The sequence below is a fragment of the Phaseolus vulgaris genome, chromosome 7 (genome assembly GCF_051622355.1).
Source record: "Phaseolus vulgaris cultivar YP4 chromosome 7, ASM5162235v1, whole genome shotgun sequence".
Classification (NCBI taxonomy): Eukaryota; Viridiplantae; Streptophyta; class Magnoliopsida; order Fabales; family Fabaceae; genus Phaseolus; species Phaseolus vulgaris.
This window is the reverse complement of record NC_143504.1, coordinates 3,098,186-3,121,988: the sequence shown is the minus strand read 5'-3', so window position 1 is coordinate 3,121,988 and position 23,803 is coordinate 3,098,186. Positions and strand designations below refer to the sequence as shown.

Below are 23,803 nucleotides of genomic sequence, written 5' to 3'. Positions count from 1 at the left end.
TGTATAACTCCATAAAACTTAACATATAATCTAAAATTCAAGAAATATAGAAACTACACCATCTTTGACCTTAGTGAGAAACATCTTTAATCTCGTTAACCATTTTTTTTTGCAGGATTTTGAGTTCAGGTGATGTTACTTGTTGTTCTTATGAGAAGTTTAATACTAATACACCAAAAAAGATATTTTAATTTTTGCAATAAATAATTGTTATGTTTAAAATAATATATAATATATGCATGTTGAACATGTTGGTTCACGAAGCCGATAGTTAAGGAGTCAACGCATATATTACAGTACCGAATTTTGGTTTGGACGAGTTAAAACGAGTCAACTCACCTCTAAATTAAATTAAAAGTTATGATCCCAGCATGCACGCGCCGTTGGGAGCGTGGACGATAGATCTCACCACCATAATCTGCTTTTCAGTGAGTCATTGCACACATAACGGAACACAAGTAAGGCTGAAGAAAACGAGTGGAGTGGAGAACAACCAAAGAAAGAAGCAGTGACCCTAAGGAAATAACGTGCATGCTCTCGCTTACGCAACCTTCGTGCATTCCCAAAACCCTAAAACCCTCCGTTCCCCTTCCGTTTCCGGCCATGAAGGACCGCCGAACGCCGTCCTCCTATGGCTCCGTTTACATTCCGCCGCACCACCGTTTGCGCTCCGTCGCCAATTTCAACAACTCACCCTCTCCGGTTCGCGCCAAACCCCACGAAAACCCTACACACACCATTACTACTCTGCAACCGCCGTCGACGGAGCCAGTTCCCGATAAGGCACGTTCGCGCTTCGTTTCTGCTTATGACGACACCGTTTCGGAGGAAGGCTCCGATCGTGAATTCGAACCTCCCTCACTAGCGGTGAGTTATTTTGTTTTTTTAACGTCTTGCATTTTCTCTTGTTGTTCGAAGTGTAAGTCTACATGTTGTGAATGTGGTATCTGTGTTCTTTTGGTTTGCTAGCGTGCTTCCAAATTTGCTTATCCGAATGCTTCGCTTAATGACAACACTGACGAGTGGAAGCGGAAATTTACCATGCTCTTAAATGACAAGAGTAAGCAAGAGTTAATCTCGAGGGAGAAAAGGGATAGGCGTGATTTTGAGCGAATAGCAGTTGTTGCAAGCAGAATGGGGTTGTATAGGTGATTCTTCTATTATTTTTTCACTACCTCGGTGCTATTGTTTTAAGTGAGGAGTAGGTCTATATTGTGGGGATTTTCAATTGCATTAGTTTTTGGCAGCCATATGTATGCTAAGGTTGTTGTCTTCAGTAAGGTCCCACTTCCAAATTACAGATATGATTTGGACGATCGGAAGCCTCAGAGGGAGGTATGTATTCAATCATTTGCTCTTTACTTTTCCCTTTGGCCTTTGCTGAGTTCAAATGTCTTTCTTTTTATTTGTTTGTCTATAGACTGTATTTGAATCCTGTTATCAATGGAAAATTTACTTGTCAATAGATACACCTTAGTGAAGCTTTCAGTAATTGACAGGTGAGCTTGTCTATCACCACATTTACCCGTGTAAAGGCACATTTTGAGGAATATCTTAGCCAAAAAGCCAGGATGAATAAAAGCTGTTTGGATTTGTCATCTGCAAGATCAAGTAGTAATGGCAGTATTGGTATGGATGAGGGGCTTTTTGAGCAACCTGAGCCACTAGCATCAAGTAAGGCTGTTATGGAGAAAATTGTTTGGCAGAGGAGCTTACAAATGCGTGATCAGCAGCAAGCTTGGCAGGTTACCTTCTCTCAAATAGAAAATAGTGGCATGTTTTCATGTTCTGTCATAAAATTTATGTGCATTTTATAGTTTATTCCTTTATCTGCATTTGGCTGTTTATTCTGAATTGAATGAATATTGAACCCACAAACTGTTTACAGAGATCTGTGTTTACAGTTCTGTTACAAGTCAGTTGTAATAGTCTAACCAAAACAGTTGCTCTAACTGGCACTAACAATGAAGAGCCTAATCATAGATAAAGACAAACCGTAACTAACAAACTATGACTAACTAATTGATTACAAAGTGAGTTACACCCACCCCCACAAACTCGATGAGGTTAAGAAACTGTAGGGAGCGTCTGGCCTGAAGTAAAGAAATCCTAGTAGAAGAGAATGGTTAGTAAGAAGACCTGCCCACTGATCTGGCTGGGAACATGTTGAACCGCTAAGTGCTTGTCAACAGCTTTCTCTCTAACAAAGAAAACATCAAGTTCCATATGCTTTGTTCTTGCATGAAGGACTTGATTATGAGCTAAATTGATAGCACTGAGATTCAAGCAAGGACATAGATTTTGTTGCCATTTATTTTTTGTCTAAAGGAGTCTATGAATAAGTTCATTGCAATTTTATAGTGTATATAATTAATCCAAAAGCATGGAATTGTGATGAGTGGAAAATGATATCATATGCTTGTCATGGCATGCTGGTAGTCTTTTAAAAAAGATAGAATAGTCATGAACTAAGTGAGTTACTATTTCTCTTAAAATACCTAGTAGGTAGAAAATACAATGATAATGCTATGATGATGTTTAAAACCTGTCAGGAAAGGGAGGTTAGGGAGATGGTAGGAGTAGGGGAAACCTGACACTTACAGAATAGAATATTCATAAAAAACACAAGGGTCTGTTTGGGAGAAAAAACTGCTAAAATTAAATTATTTTGATAATTGATGATTGTTATAATTGATCATGACCAATTTGGTTTAGGTAAGTTTTCTAATGTTGTTTTAAGACAATTAATTTTGTTTGGATTATACAAAAAAAACAGCTTTTTCCTAAGAAAAAAATTATGTATGAAGCTGAAAGGGGAAAAAACCCTTCAGAAAATAATTATAAATTATAATTCTTTAGATTAATAGAAACAGTTTTTTTTTTAAATCTCAAAAACAGCTGAAATCTCTCCTAATAATCTTTCCCAATCATGCCCTAAGTATATGTTTGGAATTTCATCCACACAGGATTAAACACCCGTCCACCTCGCAGCAACATACTGTAGCTTCAGCTTCAGTTTGGCTTAACATGACCCCATATCTATGCAACATAGGTTTCTCATTAGTCACAGTTTTGGGATGATATCTTCCCTCCATTGACAATGACCATAGATCAATCTGATGCTTATTGTTAGTTGATATTCATACTAACTTCTTTTATAATGAGTTGAAAAGAAAAAAAGTGGTTCTTCTTGTGGTCATTACAGTCTGTCCACATTACCTGTTATGTTACAGATACTTGTTATTAGTTATGTGTGTTGATTGTTTTCCCTGAATCTCTTTTCAATATTTTGAAATATATATCCAATGAGTTTTAGAAACCGTCGAGACAAAACAAAGTTGGCTTGAATGGTCTTCACATCTTACCTTCTCATTTCAGGAATCTGCTGAAGGAACTAGAATGCTAGAATTTCGCAGAAGTCTCCCAGCTTATAAAAAGAAAGAAGAAATATTATCAGTCACATCAAGGAATCAGGTGTGTTGAATAGTTGTATTATTACCAATGTTGTTATTGGTTAAATTTTTTGACTTATTAATTGTATTAAAGGTTGTGTTGTATTGTACATCATTTTAAATTTAGTTTTATACCATTTGTATGTTGATGTTGGATTTGTCTCAAAATAATGTTGCAAGTCAATTCCTGTTAGCCAGTTTGACTGGCTGATGCACCGAGGATTGTGAGTTGGTTCAGAAAATTAATCCAGTGATGCCATGTAAACTGAAATTTTTATTGTGCAATTCAGAACCCGCCGTAAATACATTGTTGAATTTTTTATTGTAAAGATTTTAAAACCTGAATATCAGGTGAAAGTAGGTTATGGTGGCGGTTTGGTTGAATTTCAATGCAAACAGCAGCAGTGATCATCCCTTAAAAGATGGGTTGTCAGGTGGGGTTGTCACTTGACATTTGTATGAAAATATTTTATGATAAAAAAATTAATGTATAGGCTGTGTTATTTTATACAGAAGTTAGACAATTGATATTTGACTATTTCCAAGTTAATATTTATCAGACAACTATATATTAGACTGTTTGTATCATATGGTTGGTTAGTTTAGCAGAGTTATCTATGAATGAGAATGCCATGTCCAAATCAATAATCAGAAAAGGCTCGGTATTTGACCTGCTCTGGTTTATAGATGTATCATGTATGAGTTGGGACTTGGGTTGGGTGTGATAAGATATACTTCCTCAGCAATCTGTATGGTCCTCAAGAATCTTGAAGTGATACACAAATTTTCAGCTTTTATATGCCCGTCGCCAGTGTCACCAGAAACACTCTTTTGGCATAACCACTGATGTAATTGTGACTGTAAAGCTTTTATAATAATCAATACAAAATGTAGTATGCATCTTGGTTAAGTTCTGTTCCCCTTTACTTTTATTCAAATATGCAGGTTGGTTTGTTGGTAAATATATGATTTAAACGCAGATTGTAGTCGTAATTTTAATCTTCTAAAATTTTATTTCTATAACTTGGTTGCCTGTTATTAAATGACATATTTTTTAGGTAGTTATCATTTCAGGCGAAACAGGTTGTGGCAAGACAACACAAATTCCACAATTTATTTTAGAATCTGAGATAGAATCAGTTCGTGGAGCTGCTTGTAATATCATATGCACACAGCCAAGACGCATTTCAGCCATGTCAGTTTCTGAAAGAGTGGCCTGTGAGAGGGGAGAGAAATTGGGCGAATCTGTAAGTTTATCTGCCAAATACAATTATTTTTAATATACTATCCCAATCTATTACTTTTCTGTTTTCTTACAGTTGCAGTGTTTCTCCCCATTAATCGGTTGCTCTCACACTTGCTCTTTCTCTCTCCTTGAAAGGTTGGATATAAAGTTCGACTTGAGGGTATGAAAGGGAGAGATACCCATCTTCTCTTTTGCACCACAGGCATTTTATTAAGAAGATTACTAGCTGATAGAAAGTTAAAAGGCGTAACTCATGTTATTGTGGATGAAATTCATGAGCGTGGGATGAATGAAGGTATAGTTTTGAGCTTTGTTGAATCTTTTTCTTTTAGAACGATTCTAAATATTCATATACTTTCATTTCTTTGTGACAGATTTTCTGCTTATTATTCTTAAAGAACTCCTTCCCCGTCGACCAGAACTGAAACTAATTTTGATGAGTGCTAGCCTAGATGCAGAGCTCTTTTCTTCGTACTTTAATGGGGCTCCAACTATGTTTATTCCGGTGCGTTGCTGAAACAGAGTGTTATTCCTTGTTTGTGATGGGAGATAGTTGTATCTCTGGCAATTTCTATGATAAATGGATCATGAACCTGAGTACATAGATATAAAATGAAATAATTTCAGTCTCAATTTCTAATTTTTTCAGTAAATAATAATAATTTCAGGCCTAGAACTAGAGACTTCCCCTTTTCTTATTGTTTGGATGGATATGCTTATTAATACAGGGCTTCACATACCCCGTTAAAACTCATTTTCTGGAGAACATTCTTGAAATGACGGGGTACAGATTAACTCCTTATAATCAAATTGATGATTATGGTCAAGAAAAGATGTGGAAAATGAACAGACAGGTCCCAAGAAAGAGGAAAAGTCAAATTGCTTCTGCTGTAGAGGTATTTTATAAATTCAAAACTGTAGTTGCTTACCTGTTTAGTATTTCTTAATTTTTGTTCATTTCTGAAAATGTATGACCAGGATGCAATTAAAGCTGCTGATTTCAAAGATTACAGCTCACATACACAGGAGTCTTTGTCATGTTGGAATCCTGACTGTATTGGTTTTAGTCTCATAGAATATATTTTGTGCAATATATGTGAGAATGAAAGACCTGGTGCTGTTTTGGTTTTCATGACTGGATGGGATGATATAAACTCTCTGAAAGAGAAGCTCCTGACACATACTGTCTTGGGAGATCCAAACCGTGTTTTGTTGCTTACATGTCATGGCTCAATGGCTAGCTCAGAGCAGGTAATGTTCTGTGCGTTGATGACTAATTTGTAGTTGATTTCATACAATCTGTATGCATAATGATTTGTTGTCTGAAAACAGTTTTAACAATATGTTTGTGCATAGTTTTTTATCAAATAAGGTTGTATATGCTTTATCTCCCTAGCACTTATGATTAATATTTAGATATACATAACGGATAGGTAATATGCAGAGATTAATATTTGAAGAACCTGAAGCTGGAGTAAGAAAAATAGTGCTTACAACAAATATTGCTGAAACCAGTATTACAATAAATGATGTTGTTTATGTTCTTGACTGCGGAAAAGCGAAAGAAACATCATATGATGCTCTGAATAACACACCTTGTCTGCTTCCTACATGGATTTCTAAGGTTTCTTCTCAACAAGTAAGTTTATACTTTTGTTGATTGTGTGTGTAATGTATCACTCCAATAATATGTTTGTTATTACTAGACATCACTTTTTATTATGTCACCTTTGTCCTTAATGTATACATATTGGTTTTTTTCAAAGCTTTCTGCATAGTTTATCATGTTTAGTTGGCCGAATGTTATGGACACTGGGCTATTGAAACTATAAATGTTGCTAGTTAGCAGTAATCTGGATAGGAATGTGAATTATTCTATGATAACAACTCTGCATTTTTTTCCTGTAGACTAAGGCTTAGCTCTTGAACTTGTGTTCATCATCGAGAGAAGAGTGTGTGTTCTTCGTAGTTTTTAATAAACATGATTTTGGGAAGAAATATATACACTGGACATATTTTACGAAGCTTGAAAGATCTTGTATTTACTCACTGGTCATCGCTTGCACCAAGAGTTTTAGTGACAAATTGGAAGTTGAAATACAGGAAGAACGGTATGTGGGTAGTCATGAAAAGATATAAATCTAAGGTGGACTAATGGAATTCTGCGATTCCTGACCAAAGCCCTACAGTGCTTCTGGTCTGATGTCTTAATTTTAATTCCTTGGGGCTTTTGTAGATGAGTTTTAATTAATCTAAGTAACTAGCATCCTTACCACCCATTGCATATGGCATAAATTGTCACGAAAAGGTCATGTCTGTTGACTTTTTAAATGAGTTAGAAGAACAATGTCTTGCTGCCCCTACAAATAAGCACCAGAGATAACTCTAATAATATAAAATGATAAATCATCACATAATATAATTTCTTACTGAAACCCAACTCTATCCGTACCTTGAAATTACCTTATATATAATTAAAATACCTAATAGTTCATAACTCATGTGAAAATAACATCAAAGTAATCAAAATCTGAAATATAATTATAATTTATCCTTCATTGTGCTGCATCAGTGGCATAAAGAAACTATAGTATCATTTACATGTAAAAGAGGCTACGGACAATTTTGAATAATGTTTTTGGTGGGGGTGGGGGGCATGATTTTATTGGCATGTATAAAATAGAAATAAAGTTATTCAATTGAAAATTAACATTTTATTCTCTTGGATTTGGTACCATAATCCTTGGGGCATTATTTAATTACCAACTTATGGTAATTTCACCACAGTCTATCTGAAGGATATCAAGGATAATGTCTGATGAGACAATGCAAGATATTTCCTATAAACTTTAGGCAAGAGTGCATTTGTCATTTAAGCGAATGAATGCATTTGCTGCTGACAATTATAATGGCCTTGTCTGGAAATTGCTGTTGTGTTGTAAGGCCTAGTCATGTGCCATTTTCTAAAGATTAAAGATGAAAATCAATTAGACCCCAGGATTATAATCGGAAAATGCAGTATACAGCAAAGTATTTACATATTTTTACTACCGGTGAATTACGACCTTAATTATTAATCATGAATGAAAATATTGGACCTTAAATGCTGAATTTTCCACTGAATCATATTTTTCTAGAGAAGAGGAAGAGCAGGTCGGGTACAACCAGGAGAGTGTTACCATCTCTATCCTAGATGTGTGTATGATGCATTTGCGGAATATCAATTACCAGAAATTTTGAGAACACCGTTGCAATCCCTCTGTTTACAAATTAAAAGTTTAAGACTTGGAAGTATATCCGAGTTCTTGTCCAGGGCTTTGCAATCTCCTGAGATACTTGCGGTAATTATACATTTGGTTTATTCTTCAGAATTCTAGTACTTTTCTTTTATTTAATAAATTCATTTATTCTTTTTTCTTGTGTTGGTTACTTATATATAAATTTGTACCAGTCATTTTTTCAATCGTTTTATTCATTTTCATAGGTACAAAATGCAATTGAATATTTAAAAATAATTGGAGCTTTGGATGAGGATGAGAATCTCACTATTCTAGGTTGGTTAATCACTTACTAGTACTAGAAAAATTAGCTTATTTTGTCCCTTTGAAATAATGAAGATTTATACTTGGTTCTTCAATTGACAGGGCGCTATTTGACAATGCTTCCCATGGAACCCAAACTTGGCAAGATGCTAATATTAGGTGCTATTTTCAATTGCCTGGATCCCATATTAACTGTTGTTGCTGGGCTTAGCGTGAGAGATCCTTTTCTTACACCATTGGATAAAAAAGATGTGAGTTGTTTCTGTTTTAGATCATTGATTAATAATTGAAAAGCTAATTTGTTTTTATTATAGATTACTTAATGTTTAATTGTATTACTCTTTTGTGCACTTGTGTTCCCTCTTAGCATGAACATTGTATTTTCCTTTTTCAAAAGATTTTGATTATTACAAATAGAGATTATGGGAATGTGATTGGTCTGGCTGTTATCAATAAAATAATTCTTTATTTTCTTACATAGTCCAAGTTGGTATCAAAGTTATTTAGAGTCAATCCTAGTCCAGTTTGTTGGGCCTATTATGCCACCTTCTATCGAGTCTCCCTCTATTCTCATGCTCGATGTTCTCAATGTGAGGGGATGTGTTGGAGATTTTACATTAACTAGAAATATGACAAAGTTATAATATTGGGTGCAAATCTAACTTTATAAACCAACTTGTAGGGTTGAGTTAAGCTTAAAGTACACTTTCTTAATATGGTATTAGTGTCAAGTTCGTCTTGTGATTGACTGGCTCGGACGAGTACAATATATTGAATGGTCTTTGTATCGAAAGTCTTCCTAGTAGGGGTTTTCCATTATGGTAACGGTATGAGTAAGTGCCACTAATAAGATATGCATGGTTAAAAATAATTTCGCTCGTAGAGAGTGTACCAACGTGTAAAAGACTTACTTGAGGGAGAGATTGTTAGAAATTCAAGTGTAAGTTTGAGTCCCACACTCAGTAGAAAAGAAAATGTTGAGTAATATATAAGAAAAAAGATACCTATAAACCCATTTCCTCAAGGTTTTGCGTTAAAGGTGATGTTGTGGTCTTTTATATTGGTTTGCTCATGGCCCATTGGTGTGATATATGCCCCCTCAAAAGACCAAACAGCTTCCATTCTTACTCTCCTTTTCTTCAGCGGGGTTTTTCTATCTGGTAGTCCCTGGCAACATACTATTATCGGGTTAAATTTTTGTGGGCCCATTAAATTATGTGGTGTCCCACTTCCTACTGAGTGGTACCAACATGAAATTCATCCGATAATAGTGTTGAAAGAAGTGTGTTCCTAGTATTTCTCCAAAAAAGAATTGCAGCTTACCTTCTGTATACTGCTTGAAAGAGACTTTTATCTGTGCACTATTTAAAAAAATAATAAAAAACTTCTAAATTGTTTTGTTGCCAAAGTTATATCATGTGATATTTTTTGACTTTTTTTTCTGAATGTAAGAGCTAGTTAGGATAGTACTATTTCAGTTAATTAGACTTATTTGAAGTTGGTAATGGATATGGTCACTTTCATGACAATCAGTATAAGTAATGTGGCCCATTTATTTTCCAACTTGTTGTGTGATGTCTTGTCTTAAAATGAATTTCATTATTTGAATGCTCAAAGTTCTTCATTGTAGCTTGCAGAGGCTGCAAAATCTCAATTCTGTGGTGCATATAGTGACCACCTTGCACTTGTAAGGGCACATGAAGGTTGGAAAGATGCTGAAGTGGACCTGGGTGGATATGAATACTGCTGGAAAAATTTTCTTTCCTTGCAATCCATGAAAGCTATTGATGCTCTTCGGAGAGAGTTCATATGCCTGCTCAAGGATACCGGATTAGTTGATAGCAATGCAGCCAGCTGCAATGCATGGAGCTCTGATGTAAATCTTATCCGAGCAGTTATTTGCTATGGTCTATATCCTGGAATTGGTTCTGTTGTGGTATGTCCTATTTTTAAGACACATAATATATTAATGACTTCATCAGCCTATATTTTTTTTGTGTTAATAGTTTATTCTAGTACTACAACAGAATAGTTTGTTTATAAAAAAATATTTTCTTGTACTTGTAGTTCTAAATTTTCTTTCTGAATTATAGATGAAGAGAAATAATCAAGTATAATTTAAATTAGTTCGTGTTCTGTTCAGTTAATTATAATACATGATGACAATTTCTTTTATTCGACTCAGTTATATTTTAAAATTTGAACTTTTGCTCATCAGAATCTCAAATTGGTGGAATAGATGCCCTCCTGAACGTTTGTATATTTGTATGTTGTGTTTTGAAAATGTAAATAAATATGTAATTTCATTTGCAGAATAATGAGAAATCATTCTCTTTGAAAACAATGGAGGATGGTCAAGTGCTCCTATATTCGGTTAGTCCATTCAGACCTTTATAATTTGCTGCTAGCTGTGAAGCATTTTAAATAATTCTATTAAGGTTTTATGTTGCCTTTCCTTTTTTTTTGGGCTTTCGGTTTTAATTGAATATTCATTTCATTTGCCTAGAACTCAGTGAATGCTCGGGAGACTAAAATTCCATATCCATGGCTTGTTTTTAACGAGAAGATAAAAGTGAATTCCGTTTTTCTCCGTGACTCAACAGCTGTGTCTGATTCAGTGGTGCTTCTGTTTGGTGGAAGCTTATTGAAGGGAGATGCTGTAAGTGTGATGTGGTTTTTTATTGTTTCTTGTGTTTATTATATATTATATGCAATGTTCGCAGTTTCAAATTGCAGTCTTAGTTTTAGTTGTCTTGTGTTTTACTTGAATCCAACCCTTTTCTATCAGGATAATCACTTAAAAATGTTGGGAGGATATCTTGAGTTTTTTGTGGATCCCAGTGTTGTTGATTTGTACCAGAGTATAAGGAGAGAACTTGATGCCTTCATTCAGAGCAAAGTAGGTGCAAATTAATTTCATTCTCCTACCTTCTCGATGAAAATAGAACTAGCATTATGTTTCTGTTTTAGTGCTTTTCCTGTCGCAAGTCTGAATTGATAACATGGCGGTTAAACTTTTAATTTGAACTTTGTATTTGACAGCTACTTTTTCCAAGAATGGGCATACAGTGGTATCATGATCTCCTATCTGCAGTACGGCTGCTGATATCGAATGACCTATGTGAAGGTAGATTTGTATTTGGTCGCCAGGTCCTTAAACCACCAAAGAAATCTATTACGATGGCCTCAAATCCAACCTTGGTTTCAAGGACTGAGAGTGGACCTGGGGGAGATAATTCTAAAAGTCAGCTCCAAACATTGCTTACCAGATCAGGATATGCAGCACCCGTCTACAGGACTAAACAATTGAAGAACAATCAGTTTCAGGCTACAGTTGAATTCAATGGAATTCAGACAATGGGTCAACCTTGTAACAATAAAAAGAGTGCAGAAAAAGATGCTGCAGCTGAGGCATTGCAGTGGCTGATGGGTGGAAAGCAAACAGGCAGGGAGTATATCAAACACTTGTCAATGTTAATTAAGAAAAGTAAGAAGGATCACAATTAAGCGGTCATACTAATATGCTCAATTCCAAGGTAAAAGGGAGCATGGTGGTTTGATGGGCCATTGTTACTATAAAGTCCTGGATCAATGAGTCAATTTGTTCATGAAAGCAACCAAGCCCAAATCCACCGTCAACCAGATTGAATTTGAAGTTGAAAGATACTCGTTCTTTGATTGAAGCAAGATAAAAGATCATCCGTGAGCATGAGGCAAGTAACTGTCAATCAAGGCTTGATGATACTTTTCCAGTTTTATGCTTTTACATCAGTGAGAAAATAGACGGTTAGTGGCAGGGTCATACAATAGGAGGGATTAGTACATAGCATTCATTAAATGGATTGAGGTTGGGGTTGTTCACATTCTGCGGGAAATGATGCCACACTCGAATCCCAGTATATTCACCCATTAATTTTGTACAGTAATTATCAATTTTGACATTATTAAAATCCTAAATATGTCGAACCACATTGCATCCCAAGTAACAGGTTTTGGACAAATTATAGGTCAAATAAATGGGAAACTGAAACGATTGTTCAGGATCAATAAGTTTTGGGTGGTGAAAATATAAGTTGGAATTTATCACATTCTTAGTTGCTTTGAGAGGACTGAGCCCTGCAAGAAATGAACCAGACTTTGAATGTGCTTTGGAATGTGTTTTGCCGGTAAACCAAACGCCAAGTGCTGTGTTTGACCCAATGAAAATACATGCAAGGAAAATAGAAAGATTTTTTTCCCTTTAATTAAAATTTCTCTGCTGAAATGAAAAGAAAACGTGCTTTTCTTCTTTCCTTTCATTAATTTGTTCAATACCCCAAGAATTTTTGGTTTATCGTATATTTCTCGATAATAATGTTGTGTATCCGAGAAAAAAGAATGGAAAAAAGTTTGCTTCAACAAACTTCTCCCGAATCAATTCTAGATATAAAAAAAAAGACTTACCATAAAATCATATTTAGTACTTTATCTTAATCTTCGACCAAGTTATGATTAAAACTTTATTTGGACAATAAAAGAAATTTTAAAATTAACCAGAAGTATACATGCATAACTCTGACCCACTGATTTCATAGGCGAGTGCAGCAGCAGGGTTTATTAATTGCATATCGCGCTCATCAGGAATAAAAGCAACTATGAGAAAAAGAAGTGGCTTATTGTTATCATTTTTTAAATGCTTACAAAATATGGCACACACAAATGCGGATTAAACATGCCAATGTTATGTCTCAATCACATATTGGGCTGCCAAGAACAAAATCTGTTAGGCAAATATGTAATAAACTTGTTTTCTTCTGTTTTTTTGTCCTATTTGGGTTTTTCCTAATACCCAACCTCCATTTCACCAGGAAACCTTTCTTTCTAGCTTCAATTTATTCAAACTCATTTGCAAGAAATTGAAAAAAAAAACTAAAACACATCTAAGTCCCCTTCACGTTCACTGCCAAGATGAATGAGAAATAGCTAAAACAAAACAACTGAAGGCCAAAAAGACACCTAAACTTTTAGTAGGTATAGCCCTTGACAAACATTCCCTTCTTTGCTTCTTCGCTCTCACCCTCCGCGGAATATCTTCCAAGTTGAGCCAAGGAGTTTGCTTTAGCGCGCACCAAAAGAGACTTTTGAGCAGCTTCCACATTCTCAGGCTGTCCTTTCCACGTCTTCAGCACTGTATTCTGAAGAGCTCGGGCATATGAGAAAGAAACATGCCATGGGTTGGGGCTTTGGTTCATTGCGTTCAGATTTAGTGTGGCTTCCGCTTCAGATTGTCCACCAGACAAAAACTGAGAAAACAAACAACATTTTTACTGTTTACTTTAGTAGTTCTAAATTTCAAATTCTTTATTAAGTGCAATAATACAAAAGAACCGGTTGCTGTACCATGATTCCAGGAACTGAAGGAGGAACTCTTCTTCTAAGCATGGTTAGAGTATATTTAGCAATGGTTTCTGGAGAAGCCTTTTCCTTGTGGTCAGCCCCCGGTGTAACCATGCTAGGTTTGAGCAAAATTCCCTCAAAAAGGACATTGTTTTCAGCCAAATAGAAGAAGACTTCTGACCAGACTTTCTCGGCCACTTCCAATGTCCACTCAATTGGGTGGTCTCCGTCGAGAAGAATTTCAGGCTCTACGATTGGCACAAGACCATTGTCCTGCAATGAAGAACAAGTGGAGCCAGGGGATGAGTCCATTGTGAGGGAAAAGCATTTCTTGAGAAAGGATAAATGACAAATATATGTACATTACTCTATTATCAGCTAATTTCAGCAAACAGAGATTTATGGGAGCAAGAATACCTGAGAGATAGCAGCATAACGTGCAAGTCCCCATGCTGCTTCCTTAACAGCTAATGCAGAAGGACCACATGGAATGCTAACAACTGTCCTCCTGTAGATCAAAACAATTTTAAACTCACCTTCAATGCATTCAATTAAGAAAATTTCACAAAGAAAAAGTGACTTACCACTTGGCAAATCGAGCACCTTGCTTGTAGTATTCAGCAGATCTAGAAGCCAATCCATCCAACCCTTGGCACCATGATTCATTGTTTGACCCCGGCAGAGGGACCAGACCCTAAAAATAGCAAATCTAAAAATGTAACCACCGAGCCAACTTCTAAATCTAAACAGTAAGACATGACACCATTGACAAACTCAAACAACAAACCTTATCAACTTTGATGCCAGGAACAATGTTCTCATCACGGAGGCAATCCACAAATTTCTTTCCATCAGTGGTTGACTGGTAAAGGGTTTCTTCGAAAAGAATGGCACCAGAAATATACTCACCAAGGCCAGGTGTGGTGAGAAGAAGTTGCCTGTAGGCCTGGCGATTCACCTCAGTATTGTCCAATCCAATGGATGCTAAACGCTTCCCACATGTTGCATTTGATTCATCAATTGCAAGAATTCCACGCCCAGGAGATGCAATAGATTTCTATACAACCAACAAACAAGAAAGCCAGTCAACAACCCAGAAAGAAACCAATAACTAATCAAAAGAAATCAATAACTAATCAAAAGAAATCTACATCTAGCTATGCATCCCTGGGAACGAATCATCTTCAACAAATATAAAATTGAGACGATCCTGCTTCACGATCTCATCATTAATTCTTTTAAGCTTACACTTTATATAATAAATATAGTATATTGATTACGTTCACTGAAGGGTTAAGATCCCGAAGTGATAGTGTGATAATATCACCGGAGATAATCTATTCTGACCTATGCGAATGGATCAAGTTCAGAAGAAAAAATAAAACTTGTGAATGATAAAGAGTCAAGAAAATCGTCGTTTTAAATACCAACTAGAATCCAAATCGACACAGAAAAACAGCAACCGAAAGCATCTTCCAAAAACTAAAGTAATACTAAAAAGTCAAACCCAGGGAGAGATTTCATTCCACAGTAAATCATGAATCAAACTAATCAAAATCAACAAACAAACGACCAAAAGAAGCAAAATATGCATGCACAAAGGGTGTACGAAAGAACAGCAAAGTTAAAACCTTTACAGCTTAAAAACGTTGGAAATGAAGCGAATTGATGAAGGGCAAGAAAGAAGAAGATAAAATAAAGTATTGGTACTAACAGCGGTTTGGACGAGTTCTTGTTGGTAAGAAGAGGCGCGGATCGGGAGAGAGACTCGGCGAGGAGAGAAGGTGGTGGGGGCGATCCACTGTGGAGAGAAAGTATTGAGCTTTACAGAAGCCATGGCCATGGAAGTTGAGAGTGAAGAGATTGATCGATGCAGAGTGAAGGTTGCGTTGTGTTGTGTTTGTGATTTGAAGGTTTTATAGTGAAAAGAGAAAATGTGAAAAAGAAAGATGAAGCGTTTGGTTTGGTTTTCTCGGTCACTCCGCGGTAGGTGATGTGAGACACTTCTCAAGCGGCAATATCAACAACCCACTTTCCCTTTTTCTTTTCAACTTTATATTTTCAAACACAAAAGTCCTTTTCTAATGTTACTTATGTCATGTTTTTTGGCAGACGGAAATTATAGATAAAAATAAAAAACGAAGTAATAATAATTCAGATTTATTCTTCGTAATAAAAAAATTTGTAAATGTTTAGGGTTCAAAAAATATATATTTATTTATTTATATATAAATGGTTAAAAATATATATTTTATAATTATTATATAAAATAAATATTATATTTAATATTATTAATTCATTCATATTTATATTATAATAAAATAAATATAATTAATTATATAATATAATATAAATAATAATTATATTTTCACGGTCATTGAATTATTCACAAACTTTAAAAAAATCTTTTCTCAAATTTATACTAATATATCTGACTTTAAACAAGTTCACTTTCTTATCATTTCTTTTAGATACTCCAAATCTATTCTTTTAAAAAAAAATGTTTTTTTTATATTCATACTTCACCTTACACCTTAATAAATATTAATATTTTAATTATTTATAATTTTTTTAATTTTGAAAATATTTGAATATTTTACATTTTATTTATATTATCATTAAGGAAAATTTTTAATTTTTTTTATTACAAATATTAATATTTTACTATAAATGTAAGGGGGAGTGGTTTTCCTCCTTCAAATCCTCTCTCCAATCTAAATAAACTCTTATGTCATGTTTGTTTTTCCAAGAATGAAGGCACGGAAAAATAAAAAACAAAAAACAAGGTAATAACAATTCAGAATTTTTACTTTACACTCTTGCAAAGATTTACTGTTTAGAATATATATGTTTATATATAAATGGTTAATATATATATATATATATTTATAATTATTATATAAAATAAATATTATATTTTTATATTATTAATTCATTCATATTTACATTTATATTATAATAAAATAAATATAATTAAATATATAATATAATATAAATTATTATTATTTTTCTATAACCATCACATTATTTACAAAATTCAATAAAATCTCCTCACAACTTTACAATAAGATATTTCAATCAAAACAACTTTACTTTCTTTTTAAATCATTTCAAATTTACTCCCTCAAATTCTTTTTCCAATCCAAACAAAACAAACAACAAACTCTTAGGACAAAGAAGTGAGAAGTGAGAGGATATATGTTATTTTGATCCAGAGTTTTGTGGAGAAAGAGAACGATCTCAATATACATGTGAATAGTAAATATTATCTTCCTGTAAAATGAAGAAAGGTAGAAGAAAAACCAAATTCGCACGTGTTATTTTCAAATTTAACCTCATTTATTTTATTATACTATTTGTGGTATTTTTTATTTTCCATTACTGTAAGATTTTTCCACTCTCCCAAAGGTAGTGGACATTTAGCAACTAATAGGTGGTAATAAATAAAAATAATTTTTTAAAACTTAAAAACTATTTTGTTAACAGCTGAAATCACAAAATTACAAAATAATAAAAATAAAATAGGAATAATTTTGTGTACAATACAAACAGTTATAATGAAAAATATAAGTATAGATAAAGATAAACTGGAGTTATTCATATTTTACATTGGACTATAAAATACTAAACACACCAATTTTATATGCAATTGGAGAATATTAAATACACTTCCAACAAATATTCTTCAAATTCAACTCAAATGTTTTATATTTAATAAGAACTCTAAACTCTACTTACAACATAATATTATTCTAATAAAACGTTAAAAAAAAAAAACTATAGTTTAGAGTTTACCTCCATTATGACCTCCTAAGATAACTTCCTTACTTAGAATTCGTAGCTTTCTTACCTAAAATTTTTCTCTTTCAATAAATTCCTTATTCAAATAAGAAGAACATTCAACACTTATAAACTGTAAGGTAAATTATTCAACATAGATAAACCTTAGCCTTCCAAATACCATGGAGCAAAATCAAATTCTAAAAAATGAGATTTTTAATGACAAAAGTAAAGAGAAGATAGAATAAAAACTTAAAGATTGAAATAAAATTGCTTGCAAACAAGAGAAATTAACCGACATTATATTTAATCAATTGAACTAAACTTCATTAACTTATATTTAGTATTTTACTGAATTAAAAAAATATTATTATATTTTATTTTGACTTTTTTTCATTAGTACATTTTTAGTCTTTTAAAAATTGAATACACATTCATTGATGTTCTAATTTTTAAATGTAATATTATTTTTTTCCTCTTAATTTATCTTTAGATTGTCAAAGTAATCCTCTATTTGAAAGAGTGAAGTTATTTTAGTAAAAGTTTAAAAAAATGCATAGTTAATATTGTTTTAATGTGTGGAAAAAACTTTAAGAGTGTAAACCAAATCATGTCAAAATCTTAAAAGAGAAATAAAAAGGAAAGAATATATATATATATATATATATATATATATATTTGTTTCATTAATAAATCATGCTATATTAATTAATGAATATCTAAAAAACAAGTTTGAAATGTTTGAAGAAACATATTGGATTTCAATGCTATTAATGAGTATTTGGCCTGTTGCAATTCATCAATTACTATGCATTAATTTTAAAATTTATTATTTTATTGAAATTTTAAATCATTAATTTTTTAATTAAATTTACACGGGTGAACATTATTTACCAATAATATCCAAAAATATATAATTTATTTTATTTCCATGGATTTTGCAATGTTAGGTTTACGTACTTTATATAAAAATTCACTCAAATGTTAATGTTTATTATGGCTTGTTCATGTTCTATGTAATGTTGTTAAACCTAGTACTCACTCTAATTTTATAGATATTATAATTAACTTATTATGAATATTTAAAATATTTTTTCTAATTTAAAACAATATTGTTTATATACAACTATATATGTCGTTTTCTGCAATAATACCATTGATTAAACAATTTTTTTATAACTTTAATCAATATAAACAGCTTTGTTAAAGATACTTTACAGTGTAGTTTGTCAGATATGATAAAAAGTGTTAGGAATACAAATTTAAAAACTAAAACAAATTTTATTTTTTTTGAAAAGGGACTAAAAAAAAATACAAAAGAAGGTTCATGAAAATAAATAAATAAATAGTAAAGCCTATAAATGCAAAGATTATTGCAAAGAGACATTGAAATGTTTTTCTCTTATAACGTAATAGAAAAACCACTGAGCTCAGAAACCCACCAAAACCAGAGAGACACGATGAAATTGAAGGGTAGTGAGAACATCACCACCCTCACTCTAACACTCGAACCCCTTCAACGCTTTCTCTGAATTCACACAACAATCACCCTTTTGGGTTTTCTTCTTTCATTCTCTTCCTCTCTGCTAAACACCGTCATGTCTCAGAACAAGAATGTTTCTTTGGAGCGAAGTGCCCCACAGCAACCTCGTCCTTCCAATGTATACGTGGGTGTGGGAGGTTCAGACAGCCTCTGCATAAGCCCCAAGCGAGATCACAAGTCTGAAAACTATGAGGACCTTCAATTGGAGTTCAACCCTCTTGTGTTTAGCTCTCTGGAGCAGTATTTGCCTACCCACATGCTCAACCTCTCACGCGAGGTTAAGGTTCAGTACATGAGGAACATTTTGCTTCGGTATTTGCCCGAGAGTGAGCGCATTCGGGTGGGTGTCACTACAATTTTGGACTCTTGCACTTTTAATTTTTGTTGACTTCCACTGTGTTTGAAAAATAACGGTGCGATGAAGGGCCCAGATGGGTGTTGGAGTTTGGGAGCGCTGAATTTTGTCGTTTCTTTAATTAAAATTTCATTTTGATGTTGCCCTTGGTCAATAGGGTCTCCTTTCGTTTGTGGTACCTTGTTGCTGTCTTTCCTGCATTCTCGATTGGTTTGGGAAAAATTTGATGGAAATTGGGAAAAGTAGATATTTGAATTGTGTTGCATATTGTCTTTCTTAAATGGCAGCACACAATTTGGATGATTCTATATTTTGATTGCTGAATGCGGGTGCATGTTGTGAAGATGGCCATGTTTGTTTAACAAGCTGGTCTTTCATCAAAGATGTGATTCCTAATCATTTATGTTATTAGTCTTGTCTTCTTAGTTCTTAGGAAAAAGGTCAATCTTTTCTTTCATTGGCATACTCTTTTGTCGGTTGAGAGTGCTTGCCTGTGTGTGCCTATCTTGAAAAATGATTCATCTGCCTTGTATTGTTAGCGGGTTTTTGAAAGCTTATTATTCTCAAGTGTAGAAGTCTACATGATAGAGATTTCTATCTGCACTTGTCTTAGAAAATTTATTAAGTTTCCATTTCTATTAAAATACTTGTTAACCTAAATAGGTGATGATAAATGAGTCCCATCCTTAGTATGATAATGGAGATGTTTTTATTTTATTTTTTCCTGGTATTTTTTGTTTTTGGCTTGGTTTTGTTGTTCACTCTTTTGAGTTTTTGACTTTACTACTCTATCTTGGATTGAACAGATTCAAAAGCACAAGGAATACAGGCAAAGGATCATGTTGAACTATCCAGTAAGTTTTCTATTGAATGTCAAAATGGCGGTTTTGTTCGTTTGTAACTGAAAATTTAGATGGTTTCATTTTATGTTTCTCTTGGAAATTGTGGGATATGCTGTTGATGGGATAATTTTTCTTAGACTTAGGGTGACAAACTTTAGTTGGTTGGTATCTATTATCTGTGAGAATTTGGATCTGCACGTGTTCGTGCTGTTAACGTCATTTGAACTTGGGCCCTTGTGGACATGAATTTCAATCACAGCCACAGAGAACTGAAATGCCAGTAAAAAAGCACATGTTAACATTTGAATTTTCTGAAACAAGAACAGCCATCCTTCCTGTCTCCTTTTTGTATGTTTTGATCATGCTCAATCTTACTGGTTATTCACTTTTGACTGTAGCCTCTGCACAGGGAGATATATAGTATGGATGCTGAGAAATTTTTCACACCATCATTTCTCAGAGCAATTAAAGAAAATACAGAAGAGAGTTTTAGAAGTATAATGATAGAACCTTGTAAAGGAATTTATACATTTGAAATGCTTCAACCACGATTCTGTGAAATGCTAGTATCTGAGGTATTACATTTCTTTACTTTGCTTTCATGCATATATAATTTTATCCGATCTAGATCAATGTATGTTCTTATCAAGTTCTGATTGTTTAGGTGGATCATTTTGAAAGATGGGTCCATGCTACCAAGTTCAGAATCATGCGACCTAATATAATGAATCAATATGGTGCTGTACTTGATGATTTTGGCCTGGAAGCCATGCTTGACAGATTGATGAGTGATTTCATACGTCCTTTGTCTCGAGGTTATTTTTTATTTTTCTTAATGACAATGGATTACAAAAATATGTCTGAGATGAAGAAACTACTATTAATAATGTGGACTAACTTTTGCAATTTGATGTTTTTTGTAGTTTTCTACTCTGAAATTGGTGGATCCTCGTTGGACTCTCATCATGGGTTTGTTGTTGAATATGGAATCAATAGGGATGTGGAACTTGGTAGGTTTCTAAAATTTAGGTCGCTGCTTTGTGTGTAGGCTATTGCCTGGGATCTGTAATAGATATTTTGAACCTTAATGGAGTTTAATGTTTCAAGTAAATCTATTTATAGTTTTATATTAATATACTTGAAAATTCTCTTTATGGTATACACATTACCTTTCATCTTGCTGATTTTTATTCTTCTATTAGGCCACACAAAAAGGATAAGAAAGAAAAAAAGGGATTAGATTTTCAGATTGTTTGAAATACTGAGATATTCAGTTTTTATATTTTTCGGCCTCAGTGCCATATATGCCCGTTTTGTATTCTTTTTCTGTGTAGTAGGGTATCTGATCTTCCCCCTAAGGGTTTCTTTGGATGAATGGTTTTGGAGGGTAAATTTTTCATTACATGTATACATTCTCTAATTCAACAGTTTTTTAGAATGGAAGGAAAAATGATAGTTTATCATGAAATTTCAATCAGCCCTTGTTCATTTCAACAATACTTTGTGACTCTCTTAATTCAAAACGAAAACTTCAACCCACCCTCCTATATCTTCCATCTAAAATAACTGAAGTTTGCTTTAGTTTATTATGGAGATTCAATTAATTCAAGTTCACTCTAACTATGATTGATACATCTGTCATTTTTGGCTTATCTAGTGTTGAACTTAAATGTATCAATTCTTTTACTATAAAATTATCTTTTGTTGCCTAACTCGTTAATCCATCCCAAATCATGACTATTAAATACTTTCTCTCATGAATTCAATTCTATGCTAGATCTTTCTCCTCTTATATTGCCTACCTTAGATGCTTACATGTTCTGTATAGTATGCAAGTGTATCTTGCATGCTTTGTTGTGCCTGTCTCTGTTTACTTCTCTCCCAACAAATTAGCTTTATGTGCTTTTGACGAAATCTAAAGTGCATATATTTTTTCAGGCTTCCATGTGGACGATTCAGAAGTATCCTTAAATATTTGCCTGGGAGGCGAATTTTCTGGCGGAGAACTGTTCTTCCGGGGTGTTCGATGTGATGAACATGTAAATTCAGATATCCAATCAGGGGTCTGCTTACTACCTTACTCTTATTTAAGCTGAATTATTTATATTTAACTACATTGATCTCCAGCATGTATCTGAGTTGTACGTTTCATATCGTTCTTCCTGAGATTGAATAGCATTATGTTTTGGCAATATCAGAACACGAAATTGACCAAAAATGATCACATTAGTTAGAAGTTTATAAATTTCATATGAACATCTTTACTTTGTTAAATAAATAACACCAAACATATGTATGTAGGAGATCTTCGATCACTACCATGTTCCAGGACATGCAATTCTTCATCCTGGTCGTCACCGGCATGGTGCTAGACCTACAACATCTGGGAATCGGATAAACTTAATTCTCTGGTGTAGAAGGTATTTGCATCATTTAATTCTCTGGTGTAGAAGGAAATTAACCTATGCCACATAGGCACTGATACAACACGGACACGGAAATATGTATAATTTCTAAAATGTAGGACGGAGACACGTATCTATATGTTATATAAATTGACAATAAAGATTTATGTGCACAAGTATGTTTCAGATTATTTTTTGGAGTAGAAAAATGTTTTTCATGACTAGCTCAAAATAATTTGTTCCTTATTTTTATAAACATAATAAAAATTTATACAATAAGTTTGAGTTTTTAGAAAATTAATATATTTCTTTTTTTTAGAATTGTGTTAAAACGTATTAGAATGGTAAAAAATCCAACAAATATTTTCTGAATTAGACACTTCATCAATATGTGTTTTATGAGTGTCGGTATCTGATATATGTGTCCAACACGGACAAGTCATTTAAGAGGAGTGTCCGAACCTTTTTGAAATTAATCCAGCATACCCCTTGTGACTTTAGATTGCAAATTGTAAGCATAGTTGTGGTCAATTACATATGCATAAACCTTCATGTTGTCACGCAGTTCGGCTTTTAGAGAGTTGAAGAAATATCGGAGAGATTTTTCCAGCTGGTGTGAAGAATGCAAACGCAAGAAGAAGGAGAAAGAGCGTCTGTTAGTTATGGCCACCCAACAGGTAACACTAGTTAACAACAACCACCTTGAACTTGAAGGATCTTCTAAGGTTAATGTCATTGTTAATGTTGTAAATCTGTGTCTTGAATGGTGTTGCAGGAATTAATGAAGAGGGAAATGCAATCGGCCTCGTGAAGTTGCAGAAGCAAATCTTATTGTATAGTTGATTCTCACCGCTGAGTTTCTTTACTGTCTCTAAATTCTGGATTATCTTTAACCAAATGAAATGTACTTTATGTTGAAAGTAATAGGCATCCATTTCATAGGGTTACATGAACCAAAGAAGAAAATAGTTATAATTTAATGTTTTTCATTTCTAATGATTATGATAATAAGGAACTAGAGTTCCTCATTTTTTTTTCTTTGGTTTCTCCTTTGGTGCCTTGCCTCTTTACTTTCTCAGAAGATTAAGGGAAGCATGCCCACAAGACCAAAATCTTAGGACATTTTTCTGACCAAACAATTTCAATAAATTCAAAAATTCAACATTTTGTTCTATTTGAGTGAGTTTTTTGAAAATGGGATGAATCTTGCAACTTAATGGACTTTGAAAAATATTTATAGAAAATATTGTTTATGCAAACAT

General features: G+C 33.6%; 3 protein-coding genes across 7 annotated transcripts; 2 read left to right on the top strand and 1 right to left on the bottom strand.

Moving 5' to 3' along the window:
* Positions 1-335: 335 nt before the first annotated feature.
* On the top strand, positions 336-12,257 carry LOC137828137 (DEA(D/H)-box RNA helicase family protein). 5 transcript variants are annotated; one of them, XR_016523346.1, is made up of 19 exons: positions 336-867; positions 970-1,148; positions 1,248-1,335; positions 1,500-1,745; positions 3,379-3,474; positions 4,511-4,699; positions 4,834-4,993; positions 5,073-5,203; positions 5,427-5,594; positions 5,677-5,949; positions 6,143-6,337; positions 7,836-8,039; positions 8,183-8,252; positions 8,343-8,491; positions 9,878-10,176; positions 10,554-10,613; positions 10,747-10,899; positions 11,029-11,139; positions 11,283-12,222. XR_016523346.1 is itself a non-coding variant. In XM_068634588.2 (19 exons), exons 1-19 carry the CDS (start codon positions 532-534, stop codon positions 11,745-11,747), a joined length of 3,579 nt encoding a protein of 1,192 aa, XP_068490689.1. In that variant the 5' UTR covers positions 336-531; the 3' UTR covers positions 11,748-12,257. The 5 variants fall into 5 exon arrangements, 3 of the variants coding, with proteins under 3 accessions (XP_068490689.1, XP_090161259.1, XP_090161260.1); XR_016523347.1 differs by having other exon boundaries at positions 6,132-6,337; positions 9,871-10,176; XM_068634588.2 differs by having other exon boundaries at positions 9,871-10,176; positions 11,283-12,257.
* Positions 12,258-12,873: 616 nt separating this feature from the next.
* PDE345 (Aldolase superfamily protein) lies at positions 12,874-15,682 on the bottom strand. Its single transcript, XM_068635187.2, has 6 exons — positions 15,331-15,682; positions 14,404-14,673; positions 14,201-14,310; positions 14,034-14,124; positions 13,620-13,889; positions 12,874-13,522 (listed from the first exon to the last, which is right to left on the bottom strand). The coding sequence occupies exons 1-6, from the start codon at positions 15,457-15,459 to the stop codon at positions 13,244-13,246; spliced, it is 1,149 nt and encodes a 382-aa protein (XP_068491288.1). The 5' UTR covers positions 15,460-15,682; the 3' UTR covers positions 12,874-13,243.
* A 3,102-nt stretch (positions 15,683-18,784) lies between these two features.
* Positions 18,785-23,578, top strand: LOC137828566 (2-oxoglutarate and iron-dependent oxygenase domain-containing protein CP2). The gene is made up of 9 exons (XM_068635186.1): positions 18,785-19,279; positions 20,101-20,148; positions 20,535-20,711; positions 20,801-20,951; positions 21,060-21,146; positions 22,075-22,199; positions 22,438-22,556; positions 23,107-23,218; positions 23,317-23,578. Exons 1-9 carry the CDS (start codon positions 18,995-18,997, stop codon positions 23,350-23,352), a joined length of 1,140 nt encoding a protein of 379 aa, XP_068491287.1. The 5' UTR covers positions 18,785-18,994; the 3' UTR covers positions 23,353-23,578.
* The last annotated feature ends 225 nt before the right edge of the window (positions 23,579-23,803 follow it).

Excerpts from the sequence above, each read along its gene's own strand:
- LOC137828137 (XM_068634588.2), top strand. The coding sequence starts at position 532 with ATGCTCTCGCTTACGCAACCTTCGTGCATTCCCAAAACCCTAAAACCC. Across the intron at positions 8,040-8,182 it reads AATCTCCTGAGATACTTGCG|GTACAAAATGCAATTGAATA; the intron begins GTAATTATACAT and ends TCATTTTCATAG. Across the intron at positions 10,614-10,746 it reads GTCAAGTGCTCCTATATTCG|AACTCAGTGAATGCTCGGGA; the intron begins GTTAGTCCATTC and ends TCATTTGCCTAG.
- PDE345 (XM_068635187.2), bottom strand. The coding sequence starts at position 15,459 with ATGGCCATGGCTTCTGTAAAGCTCAATACTTTCTCTCCACAGTGGATC. Across the intron at positions 14,674-15,330 it reads AAGAACTCGTCCAAACCGCT|AAATCTATTGCATCTCCTGG; the intron begins GTTAGTACCAAT and ends TTGGTTGTATAG. Across the intron at positions 13,523-13,619 it reads CTTCAGTTCCTGGAATCATG|TTTTTGTCTGGTGGACAATC; the intron begins GTACAGCAACCG and ends TTGTTTTCTCAG.
- LOC137828566 (XM_068635186.1), top strand. The coding sequence starts at position 18,995 with ATGTCTCAGAACAAGAATGTTTCTTTGGAGCGAAGTGCCCCACAGCAA. Across the intron at positions 20,149-20,534 it reads GGATCATGTTGAACTATCCA|CCTCTGCACAGGGAGATATA; the intron begins GTAAGTTTTCTA and ends TTTTGACTGTAG. Across the intron at positions 20,952-21,059 it reads CATACGTCCTTTGTCTCGAG|TTTTCTACTCTGAAATTGGT; the intron begins GTTATTTTTTAT and ends TGTTTTTTGTAG.